The sequence below is a fragment of the Nothoprocta perdicaria genome, unplaced genomic scaffold, assembly GCF_003342845.1.
Source record: "Nothoprocta perdicaria isolate Ctin4 unplaced genomic scaffold, notPer1 scaffold_0, whole genome shotgun sequence".
Lineage (NCBI taxonomy): Eukaryota > Metazoa > Chordata > Aves > Tinamiformes > Tinamidae > Nothoprocta > Nothoprocta perdicaria.
Genome location: NW_020454092.1, coordinates 16564800 through 16578305, shown reverse-complemented (window position 1 = coordinate 16578305; position 13506 = coordinate 16564800). Strand labels below are relative to the sequence as shown.

At 39.1% G+C, this 13506-nt stretch overlaps 1 protein-coding gene across 4 annotated transcripts in view; it reads right to left on the bottom strand.

Moving 5' to 3' along the window:
* The window catches only part of ELAVL4 (ELAV like RNA binding protein 4), a 61445-nt gene that overhangs the window by 34596 nt on the left and 13343 nt on the right, over positions 1 to 13506 (bottom strand). For all 4 annotated transcript variants that reach the window (XM_026034007.1, XM_026034025.1, XM_026034020.1 and 1 more), the window contains exon 2: positions 4602 to 4842. In XM_026034007.1, coding sequence (XP_025889792.1) covers positions 4602 to 4842 — 241 coding nt within the window. The remainder of the gene's footprint in view (positions 1 to 4601; positions 4843 to 13506) is intronic.

The window sequence follows — 13506 nt, the reverse complement described above, 5'->3', positions numbered from 1 at the left end:
TATAATATAGCTAATACCTTTTTCTCCCTGTGCATGCGACAACACAGAGATGCTAATGCTCTGAGTCAGTGGTTCAACTGTGCCTCTCCTCACCGGAATCATCTATGTCTATATTGGACTATAATGCCATCCAGTTCTGAACTGCAATCCTCATCTAAATCTGTACGAGTTCCGCTATAGTTACCTGAAATAATAATACATAGAGGTTAATATCTGTGGTTTAATTTTAAAGGAATTGCCAAAGCAAAAGGAATTTGAGAGGGTTGCTTTTTGGGCAGAAGAGCATTGAAGCTCCTGGTTATGCACGTGAAGAACCTCAGACTGCATCTCCTGTTCTAAGCAATGCACAGGAATCCTGCATCAATAAATATTCTAGTTCACAATGTGCCTGAATCTTTCAGATCTTATAATGATCAACTGAGATGCAAAGATGTGAGACACCAATCATTTGAAGATTAAGAGACATGAATCCCGGTGTAGATTAGAGACAAAAATACATTTCTTAAGAGCTCAGGCCACTAAGTCAGTTGAGAAAAAAAGATATTAAGCACAATCATCCCCGTTCCATCCCCAAATTAAGTCAACAAGGACAACTCACTTGGCCAGCAGCAATGACAATGTCTCTCAGAGACACTCTGCTGACTGGACCTTTTGTTTTCAAAACACGGGACAAAACAAATTCAGCATTTCTTCCCTTACAATTCCCCGATCAATTCAAGTCCTTCCCTTCTCCCAGTTAAGTCAATAGGAGATTTATCACTAGCTTTTTTAGGGGACAGAATAATACCCTGCATCTGCAATGCTACGTAGTTCAACCTCGCTCATAAGTGCTGGGTCTCACATCCTTCTCCAGCTGCAGTCTTCCTCCATAAAGTCATCTCCTGTCATCCTACACTCTTCTGAAGTGTTTATGCAGTTTATGTCATTTCGGGTTTTTTCTTTTATTTTGTTTAAATTCAAGATCCTTCTTCTCATTTTGGAGAGCAGCTGATTAAACCTGAGCAACTGGGTTGTTGGACGAAATATGCTGTAGCTATGAAATGGTACAGCAGGGACCAGTTTCACTGTTAATTTAAAATGCTAGAATTAATTAGGTAGTGTAAATGAAGAATTTAATAAGCACACTTTACAACCACAAGTTCTGCTTTTATTAAACACCCCTGCCAAACGCAGGCAAGGATTCTCAGTCGCTTTGATTTTCCTTGTCTCATTCCCCTAAAATTTCTGCAGTGGAAAAAAAAAGACAAGAACAGAACAACAGAAAACAAAAAAAACACATTTTTCTTCCTTTGCAACCCCTCCCCCATAATTAAAATGTAGGCCTGAATTTTATCTTCTCTTTCAAGTCATTAGCATCTTTTAAAAATGCTACTGTATATCCTGCCTGTTCTGAGAAGCTACCAAACAAAACCCAAGTTTACAATTTTGGTTTTGAATACCAAATTAAAGGCTGTCTTAGAAGCTGTCATTCCTATTCAGCTCAGTACAGTATACTACCAAATTAGCATTTTTTAAAAAAACTAAAGAAATATGCTTGTTTAAACATGTGTCTTTCCAAAGCGAGGGGTAACATCACGAATCAATTTTCTTAAGAAAAAAAAAGAAAACAACAAAAAACCCTACCACCATTCTAAGYGACCTGCAAAAACACTTGAAGCAGATGATTACTGTTGATGTAGTAACTGTTTAATCCTCTTTAAAAATAATGATAAAACAGTCCAGATCATAAATTCTCACAGGGATCTTGCATGTTTAACAGACTTTTTTTTTAGCTCTGAACTCCTTGGGAGAAAAAAAAAAAAAAAAGAGTATTTTTGGAGCCTGAATATTTCGCAAGATCAGTGCACTTCAGAACAGGACAGGGGAAACTGAATATTTTACATGAAACAATTAAATCCCATCAGGTCTTGGAAATCTGAGTTTTTTTAATATGTTTTTGCCAGGCTGACAATTTTAGATCCCCCTTGGCATCTTCTCTTTTTTTTTTTTTAAGCAAAATCTGTTTGTAGATGATTTTTATTTTGGTTTCCTTGTTTTACCTAATGTTCTATCTTATGAAGATAAAGAAGAAGCCAATCTATTGCCTATGAGGACCCATATTATTAATAGGAAGTGCTGCAGTGTTTAAGTATAACACTGAACATTTGGCTCAGATTAATTCAAAGGGCACAGAAGTTTTGAACTGAAAAAATGAAAAATTCCAGAAACATACAGGAAAATAAAGCAAACTGTTTTAGACATCCCTACCAGTTCAACAAAAGTTTAAGAATTTACCATTTTCTTTTTGCTAAGAACCTTTTGAAAATTAATCATCTGTTCTGGTTGAGAACCATATTTAGCTTGTGAAATTCTTAATAAGAAGCCTCAAAATGCACCCTGGCAGTTAGCAGTGGTGCAGAAAACCTTGATAACATCCCCAAAGCTTTTGAAAAATCACATTCTGTTTTTAAAAATGGTACCAACACTTTGGATAACAATCCAATTTTACTGAGAATTTAGTGCTTATGGGCCTGTATCTGTTGAAAGCAGCATGCAGGCTCCAAGTTATTTGGGGCTGATGTTCTCAAAGCATCCCTCTATTTTTTGAAAGAATGGTTGTTACTAAACACTTCATTCATCATAAGGATCTATGAACTTGATATTAAAAAAATACATAAGTAGAAAAACCCCTAAAACACTCAAAATTATATAGCTAATTTCTCGCCCCCTCAAATAGAGTGGCCTTGAAATAGAAAGAAACAAAGAAAATACTGTACATAACAGATGAAGTAATGGTTTGCCTTCCAAAGGCTGCCAACTGCAACAACATGCACAGTATCTAAATTTTGAATTTTTCATTTTCAAGGAAACTACCAAATTTGAGGTGTATAAGAAGATAGAAAAGCCCAGTTTCTGAAACAGAAATCCTATCATGTTCAAAATCCAATCTAGATAGTCTAGCCTCCTGCACATTCTGACTTAAAATCCATCTTATTCATTCAGTTGTGTTCAAAATAACTGAAGTAACCTGTAATTTAATTTCTCGAGATTATTTTCAGGCTGAGAACAAAGACAGCAGTCTGGACCTGACTTACTACTTGGTAGCAGATATCAAGGGAGATATGTCAGACAGGGAGATAGGGCCAGCTATGCTCCTAAAAAGAGAGAGCTTCAGTTCTTCAGATAAAGATTTGGGGGATTAGAAGAAGGTACAAGTGATTTTTTTTAAGGTAAAAATATTAACAGATAAAAAACTGAAAAATGCATTTTTAATTATTTCATACCTCTGAAGCTGTATCCAAACCAGAAGATTACCTGAAATGGGCACATCGTAGGCAATGTGCAAAAGAAAACTCAGCTGAACTAGATTTCTGAGGACTTGAACTGCCCTGTGACTTCTGCCATTTATTATGTGCCTCATGTTATACGTGCACATTGCTGTATGGAAGGTAGTAAATAAGAAGTTACATAAAAAAGGAAACACTGCATACTTAAAAGCACTATATAGATCAAGTAATACTGCCAATGCAATAGCTGTCAAGTTGTTACAGAACAAGGTATGAAGATTTATATTCTAAATTTCTCCTTTTTATGTAGCATCTCTCCACAGAACACACGCCCAAGGTGTCAGGAGTCCATCTGATGGAAGAGACAGCTCCTGCTTGGAACCCTTTCCTTCCCAGGACTGCTGTGCTGTGCTAAACATAACACTGGTGATGYACAGAACAGCAGTGCAATTTCAGCTGCTCCCCACCTACAGTGTGAGTAGACACACAACCTATAAAACTAACCTATAAAACTAGCTATAAAACCTGATGGTTCATCCCACTGTTGTCTTTTTCATTCTGTGCATCAGTGAATTCCGGGCTATGACAGCAAGGATACAGACCGGGCTGGGTATATCCGTATATGGCCACATCTCCTTTAGTGATGATGCAGACATATCTTGCCTTTTTGACATACTATCTCTCATCAGTCTTATTTTGTAGGCAAAGTTTTATAAGCAAGTGCCACACTCTTTACAAAAACGACTGTAAAAAAAATTCAAGGAACCAAACTAAAATCATCAGCCAATAACCACAAAGATCTGAAGGAAATTCAGATGAGTGGCTCTTGACCAGACACCACCACTTCTCCAAAATCCATGGTAAATTAACTCTGATGGGGATGCAAAACTACTTTGATTTTGTAGTCTTTTTAGTCAAAAAAWTTGATGAAGGTATGATAGGGTTTGAAAGACATGGTCTTGATTAAGAGTTGTGGCATCAAGCAATGAGGTTACCCTCGTGTAAGTCAATTTTAAATAAAAAATAATAAAGAATGATGAGGGAAGGAACATAATCATCATCATAAGAACCTGCATACCAAATATGTTGCACACATGCAGACTGGTAACATTCGTTCCTCCCTTTAGACCTGCACGGAGGCTGGAATACAAGCGGCTCCTCCTAGAGCTGCTCTAGACCCAGCGTGCGGTGCCAAACCCAGTCATTTACCATCCCAAGGTTATCCTGCTGTCCATGGCTTGCCCCATGCCAAGCACCTACAAGGTGAGCACAAAGGTCTCCTGCCCCAAAACGCAGAGTGGTGTGTGCCCAGGTTAGTGACACGCACGAGCTCACCTGTAATTTTGTCTCTCACGAGCTTGCAGGACTCGATTTCTCCGATGCTCCCAAAGAGACTCCTGAACTCCTCCTGTGTCATGTTCTGGGGTAAGTAGTTGACTATGAGGTTGGTTTTGCTGTCATCCGTCGCAGCCCCCGTCTGCATAGGGGAAGGGCAGTTCCTACTGTTGCTGGAGGGTCCATTGGTTGTATTGGAAGTAGGGCCATTCGACACCTGAGGCTCCATGGTGCTAATTATCTACATAAAAATAAGAGAAGGGAGGGGAAAAAAAAGGCCTGAAGTTTCATAGATACAATTGCTATTTTTAAAGATACTTACAAACGAATGAGTAGGTAGCATTCATGGCCAATTTAGATACTTCAACAAAAAAACCCGGCTTGATTCCTCTGTTATTGTTGCAAAGTAGGTCATGCTAGTCTTTGGTTGAGAGCATATACGAAGACGCAGTTAAAAATCCCTTCTTTTTTTGTTAATGCGAAGCTGATTTCTGCTTTCATCACACAACCATTTTCACAAATGTATATTTAAACCACATAAATTTAATTATAATTTAAGGTAATAATCATAATTAAAATTACAGTTCCATTAAAACAGATGAAGTAAGTGTATGGCTCTATATGAAAAGGTAAAATATTTTACCTATTTAATAACTGTATCACAGAGTGCAATGACAACAACATTAACCAGGCACAGTCGATCTGCAAAGCGTTGTCATTTGGATTGCCTTCAATTAATAAACTCAGTGTCCCAAGACGTGCCATTTACTGGATCTGGTGACGATGACCTATATTCTCCAGTTATATTTTTCACTAGTGCACTGACGTGTCTTTAAATAATAAAGCCCTAGATTTGCAAACTTCAGAGATACAAAGAGCTTGAGATATTTACGAGAATCAGAAAGGTTTAATTAGAGAATGGCTTATGAGGCATAGGTGGAAGTCGGAATTTTCAGCAATGGCTCTGCCTTGAAATGTGAAACTCGAACTGGAACAGAACAGACCCAAACAGACTTTTTAAAAATGTCAAATCCAGTTTAGCAAGGCGCAGGCACGACCGTCCCCCCACTGCTGCCAGCACAACTCAACACACRAGTCAACCTGTCCCTATGCTCATTGGTGGGATAACGACCCAAGAGGGTAAGTTTTCATGGAAAAACTGCACAAATTTGAACAAAGGCCTTGTCCCTGGCGCACAAGGGATYAGGAATGGGGGGAAACGGAGGCAATGCAAGTGTTGGTGCCCACTTGCACCAACAGCCCGTGCTGGATGCTGCCCGGGATGGGCAGAGCGCTCCCGGGGCGGCCGCTCAGCCCTGCCTGGCACCGCGAGCCAACGCGGCGGGGACCGACGGCGAGAAATAAGGGACTGMGATACCGAACAGCCTGAACCTTGTGTTCAGCTGATCCTGTAATTATTATAATTACTCGAGACTTAATTTGCTTTCTTTTTTAAAGCCAGGGAGGTACATATTGTGACAAACTACGCTTGTGTTTTTTTGTGTGCTTTCTCCCCCCATGGAATTATAGTCCCCTTCCCCCCAACAAGACAGAGTATTTAAAATTAACTGCATCAAGGTGATTAAGTCTTTAAATGGCTTTTATTTCCAATTAATTCTTTTTTTTATTTTAAGTTTCAGTGTTGGCTCTGATGCTTCATGTATGAAATAAGCCTCCTTATTAATCAATGGAAATAAAAGTTCTGAGTTAAGACTATTTCTTGATTAAGATCAGTAATAGCTGCTGGATTTAATGATTTTTAAACAAAAAGAAACCTTGCTACTTTTTGTTTAGCAGGGAGGCCTTTCAAATATAAAGCCTAATTCTACTGAAAACAAAATTTGCAAAGACAATAACTACTTCAAAGGAAAGAGTACATCCAAATCAGGAGCCTATGGCCAAATTTACTTGCCACGTGGCACCAAATACTGCTGGTGGATTTGGTGAAGTCTTATCCACCACCTTCCTTGTTCACAGGACACTCACTACACCGTGTTAACCACATCTCTTTTTTAAAACTACTTATTTCCTATATGTAGGAGAAATATATCTCAGAACATATATACTTTTGACTCAGACATGCTACTAAACCTGTTCAGCTCAAAAGTCCAGTTGGAAAATAATCTTTCAATCTCTGTAACTCTRTCTTGGAGCAAAGACTAACTCCAAGCTCTGCTGTTCGGCTACCGCAGGCACAGGGATATAGGGGGATCTTTCCCCACTATGGATAACACGCATTCCGGGAGGCACAGCCCAGCCGACCATAGGTTCTTGTGCTGCACCATGGCACCCACACGAATRCAAACAGGGAAAAAGACAATCCAGACCACACTTTCACTAAGCACAGTCCTCATGCCGGTGAAACCTTAAATCTCCCCCCAAACGAGGGAAAACCCTGCAGGCCGCTGACCCATCAGGCCAGATCCACGCTATAACTTCAATGTGACTCAAACCACTCAACAGTATTTACAGATTGGCATCATCTTTTGGTGCTTATTTCATTTACTGTTAGCCAACTTCCATGATTTCTCCATTTTTTATACTAACTTGCCAGTAGGAACAGTATTAATCGACTGGCATATTTTCATTTAAAAATCGTAAGGTTCAAAAAAACCCCCATCATTTAGTCAGAAAATAACTAATGTTTTACATGATACATTTGGCAAGAGCAATTCAGCTGATACCCACAGCAAACTACAGTTACCTGTATTTAAACCACATAACTAGATCCTTTCTAAAGGGCCACAAGGCAAACTGCTATTTTAGGGATTGACTCCGGCCTTCTAAAAGAAACAGGAATATCACCACGGGYATCGCTGACTGCACAAGCAGGACTTGAGCACAATCCACTGAGAAAAGCACACTGGATATTATTAGCAAGAGAAACAAAAGCTATGTATAGTTTCCCACAATAAACAATAACCCCGGATCTTTAAAAATCTGTAAGAGCTGACAAAATTCAAAGCTGGCTGGTGCCCTACTTAGGTGCTGTGCAAACTCCCCTCGGTTACATTTCCAGCCTGCCTTCATTGCACACCGAGCAAATAAATATAATTCAGCTACGATATTTAGCAAACCCAGAACACAAGAATAAGCTGCTCTATAACAATCTGTTCTTGAGCAAATAGATTTCCTCATATAAAATTTCTCATCAAGATGTCTTGGCATAAACTACTGCTTCACCGGGTGCCAGATCTTTTTTCCTAGTTATTCTCATTTCAAATTAAGTTTTCTTGATTTTTCCATAGTGGAAAAGGAACTCAAGACACTTTTTTGCTCTTTAAATTATTACAAAGTCACAGATCACAAATAATTGCTTTGCTATGCAAAGAGTGAGATAATGGATATAGAAAAAAATGCTGAGAATCTAGAGATTCACCAGAAACATTTATCATAAAATGTCTGAAATACTGTGATTTTTTTTTGCCCAATGCATAATTTAGTCCCTGGGTACAGGGACGTTTCTGTGTAAAAGCAGTTACATGCCACAGCACACACTGAACGTTCTTCTGGGCACAACAAAATAATACTGATTTTAGACACACACGGATTCACAGCATCATTAAAGACGCACTAATAACGCCAACGAAAAGCTATGCTCCCAATTCTCCTTTTCAGACTGTTTTTGTCCTTTCTACCGACACATCTAAACCTCAAATACCCTACCAGGAGTTCACTGTGCACATAGTAAGACATTTACAGCTGACGACTGCTTTTAATATTAAGGAGTCGGTGCCACATCAGTCAGCACATTACATAAGAACTACATTATTTATTCAAAGAAGGGATTTCAACATGCCACTCACCATCTCTTTTATTCAGAACACTCGCATTTCAACTTCCAATTCAAAACCTATACCAGAGCATGACTATCTTTAGAAAGGCTATGGTTTCCTGGGCACACGGTTTACTTTCATTATGTTTTAGTTATGGGTAATAATGTTATTTTATTTTACAAACAAGCATTTTAGCTATTAAGTAAAATACTGACAGGGAATTCATTTCCACGAAGCCCTGAACAAGGCTACAATCTCTGCTTAACTCATTTGGGGCTTGCTTGAATATCAGCAAAATAAACATGGAAAAAGCACATCATTGAACCCTAACAACAGATAAAAAAAAATATATGTGTATATATCAAAGCACACCATAGTTCCTTAAACACTGCACCTCTATACATACATGAAACTTAATTCACAGCATCTATATGCTCTTACAGACATCTTCTACTCCGATTTAGGCAGCTATCACTGCTCCTGGAATATCACATTGCAAAAGGCACATACCACAACGTTTATATCTGACTGGTATATAAAGGCGGGGGGTTCAAAAAAATAAACCCCAAACCACTTTCTAGTACTGCAATTTATTTCTACTTACATAATTGCCAGTAGCTTTAAAGAAAGAATAAACTGTAACTACCTACAGGAATCAATAGAGAATATTCAGATTAATTTGGAGTTTCTAATTTTAAACTGTTTTTGATTAAAACCAAAAGCACGATGAGAGTTTAACAGAATCTRAAGATTGCAATTTTGTAAATTAAGAGGCAACCTGTATGACCAATTCTGTATACATTTAATTGCTTTTAAAAATTGCTTCTTGGTTCATTTTTTTTCCATATCACAGAATGGTAACATATCAGCAAATGTATGGTATTTTAATTTGACAGATTTCCCAGGGAAATGCTTGGCTGTTTTGGAAAACAACATAAACTTGGGCAGTGCAAAAGGTGGCTAAACAAAGTGCTTGGAATAATCCCTCCCACAAAACATCAGCAACAAATATCTATTACAGAGACTCCTAYGTAACAAATAATATTTCGGAAGTATTTTCTCTATTAAATCTACATATACATTTTTCCAAATAAATTAATTTCAATATATTCCTCCTGAAATACTAGCTCCAGCAATAACGCAAAGAATACCTGTCTGTATCAACAAAACTATTACAATGCTCAAACAAGCCCCACTAAGTGACGTTAATCTAAGTTGTTATTACAGTAAATGTTACATCCATCTTCCATTACAATGCTCAGCTAATGAATCATTTAGAAAACTACTCACAGACTAAGATGGCCTTATCTTCCTATTGCATGCATAAACAATAGCCAATGGCTCAATAAATGTAAATCTTCATGTTTTATATTTTCCAAATTTGTCCCGAGTCGCCTGATGGAGGTCTGCATGCCGAATTGAAAACCCATCACATCCATACCCTGAAAGCCTGCTGATWTTCAGCAAATGATTCCATTACTTCTTGTTAACGAGGTTATATATACACCCCCCCGTCCTTTTTCTGCTTATAAAAATAAATGAATCTGATATATAACAATATATATGAATGATTAAAAAACTCAAAAATAAGTATTTTTACAGATGAAGAGAAATATCTTGAAATGTACCACCAGCATTCCTAAAAAACAAAATCTTAATAAAGCTCTAGCAGTTATGAAATATTCACATGGAGAGCTCATTTGGAGGACTTAAGTCAAAACCACTCTCTGCGCAGGATAAACTCTTCACAGCACCTAAATGCCAGGAAAAAATGATCGTGGTAAATTATGCCTCATGAAGAATTCATGAGGTCTAATTTTATATTATTTCTAAATGTTAGTTAATGAACAAACTCAGAACATTCTCCCTCAAAAAAAAAAGAGAATATAGATAAATAATGCAAAGATCATACTTTATCTAAAAAAGCTCTTTAATTAGCATTGCAAGTTGTTTGCTTTTACATGCAAATACAAATGGTGCCATGGCAGAGGTCCCATAGCCATCTTCTGAATAATGATGACAAAAGGAAAAACAAACAAAACCTCTCAAAACAACGCCAATGTGGATTCACAAAGGTTTTCCTTCTGCAATGGGAAGACGACTCCTGKGATAGCTGCTTTGCTGAATGCAAGGAAGTCAATAGAGCCTAAGCTGGAGTCCTCCAAGAGGTTTTCTATGGGTCAAAAAATATGGAAAGAAAACTCCCAATTTGCAGGAGTTCTCTGAAAAAGCCATGTACAGGGCTCATCTGCTAACGTCTATGTAAAGAGTCACATCAAAGCCAAAGCAGAGATCCATAAGCAGAATGTAAAAATATATCTTCAGGACCAAGTCCCTCAGCCCTGAATGCACCAACACAGGCACAACCCACAGAGACATGAACGCATGGCCAGGAGCAGCGCTGCTGACCTCCGCGCGATTCAGCCCATCTCCACATTTTCACAGAATAAGATAAAGGATTGGAAATCATTCAGGACAGACCATGTCTTCTTCCCAAGGGGGAGTGTCAATAAAGAGTAAACATAAGTGCTTCAAAACTTTAATTCCAGCAAGCTAACTCTTGCTGGAATTAAAGTTTTGGTCGGTGCACCTGAAGCTTGCAAACCTACCGTGCGTTTCTTGCAAAATTGACCTTAGTAGGAAAAGCAGATTGTGCTGKGCACAGCCCCAACACATATTTCCTTCTCTATAGCACAACTGTCAAATGTCACTGTCAATTATATTTTTATTAAAGCTTATGTACTGCACAACTAGACTTAGCTATTATTTACCTAATAAATACATCCTGAACATGAAATAAAGGAGGGAAACGAAGCTTTTGAGCAAATCTGCCTGGAGGCAAATCCAATATCCTGGAAATGAATCATTATCTAACCCTCCGTATTTTGACATACTCCCCACTCTCACATAACCCTTTCACACGCTCTTTTTCCATCCCTTTCGGTAGAAGTTGTATTTAATATTTTAAATATAGATGGACCTGAACGTCTTAGCCTGGAGAGGACATTAAACTAGCAGTCCCTGTGACGTGCACTAGCTCTAGTGGCACGGCTGTAGCATTACCACAAAATCTTGGTTTTCAAATTCCTTGTAATGAGTCTGAAATGATGTTCAAATATTTTCATCAAGTTCATATTTATTGGGCACCTGGATAATCATACAGAGCACACAATGGTCCAAGTGGAGAAAACAACAAATCTCTTCCTTTAAAAAGAGAGTTTCGGATCTAAAGGGGAAATTATTTTCTTAAAGAGTTAAACTGATCTTGATCTAGTCTATTATATACTTTTTTGGCCTGAATTTACACGAATAAATTTCTGTCCTCAATCTGTGGTGCATGAATGTAAGTTATTGGCAACGTTACTTGTGATCACAGCGATGCCTGAAGGATCCACTGATACTGAGTTGTGGTAGATGCTACAGGAGCAGAAAGAACAGGCAATGCCCCTGAGCCAGCACAACAAAAGCACAAAGGCAGAAATTGGGGCTTTTATTCCAAGTCTTGCAAAGAAGGGGGAAAAAAAAGTCCAAGTGAAGGAAAGAATCTAGGGGTGAAATTGTATAGCAAGTTCTCATCCCCAAGCCTGGCCTACTTGTAAGGTCCCCATTCCTCATAATTTTAATAAAAAGCAGATGTTTTCCTTTTCCYGTAGAGAAAGAAAAAGAAACAACCAAAAAGAGCAAAATGCATAGAACAGATGTGCTCAAGAACTCYATGAAAATCATATATGAAAATCCAGTAAAACAGGTGACAGCAACAAAAGTTACCTATTCTCCCTGCATCGGGGTCAGGCTTCTCATTGAGACGCGCCTGAAGCCAACCAGCCTCTGCTACCGTCTTCGTTTCCAGCGATTTCACTAGAATCTGCTGGTAATCATTTCTGTCATTAAAGTTCATTTACATATGAAGATACGGGAGAATACAGCCTTGATTTTGTGGCATTCAGAGCAAGCTCTGGAACATAGCTTCAGAAGAAAACAATCATGGAAAAACACTCCGAAAGGAAGTCGGATGTATTCCCAGCCAAGCGCGAGGGATGCATGGTTAGCCGAGGTGAAACGCTCGCGTGGTTCCTTGTGCCTGACCCACAAGGAACCTGTGCGGGTGGCTACAAGGACCAGGACTTGCGTGTCCCGACCCTTCCGGCCGCGGCTCCCACACGGCCGCTCCGTGCTCTGCGCTTGCTCTAGGGCCGAGTGCCGGGATGGGAGCAGGCTCTGAAGGAACATCTCGCCCTGCTGCTTTGGTCAAATTTGCGTCAGATAACTCTGTACCTTAAAATCTTAGGGTTTTGGTTAAATCATTCTGTATCACTCCATATTTCCTGCTCGGTTTTGACTCTGATCTGCTCCTTGCTCTTCCAAGACACATACGAAAGCAAAAGGAGTGGAGAAAAAACCAATCTCCATACTGAGATGAGATGCTGCTTTTGTGCTCCAAGACAAAACTCAAAAAAAACATCCCTCGTTTCCCAATGGATTCCATCTGATTAGGCGGTGGATGCCACCAAGGCAACAGAAGCCTCCCAGGGACTTGCCTTGCCCATCTTAGGGGAAAGAAGAGAGAAGGTGACACCAACAAAAACCACATTTAAATTCCATGCTAGCAGGGAGAGAAACAAAGCCAAAGGCAGTGACTACATGAGGCAGCCCCTGAAAGACTGAAGAGGGTTTCCCAACTGTCTGGATACTAGAAAGAGTAATAGAGAGCATGCTAGAGACAACCATTTAAGACAGCTCCTTAGCCTAAAGGACAATCTTATACTTTGGGTTACTTTCTGAGCTGTGTTCTTGGATCAGAATTTTTTCCCCCTAATCTACTAAACTACYTATTTGTTTAGTTTACTGCTGAAGTGCATGACCAACTTGGGAAAATGTACGTTGTGATGTGCATCCAGGCCCAGCTTCCCACGGGCAGGGACGTGCTGGTGCGGGAAGCAGGCAGCTGCAAGGCTCCGGCTCCCGCAGACCTGCCACGAGTCCGCTCTGCTTTCTTAAAGAAAATAAAACAAAAATAAGATAATCTAGATTCATTTGCAACCCCCAAAGTTTAGACAGTGGGAAATGTATTACACACCACCTTGGAAAACTATGCTATTGATGAAGGCATAAAAACACAGAAAATATCT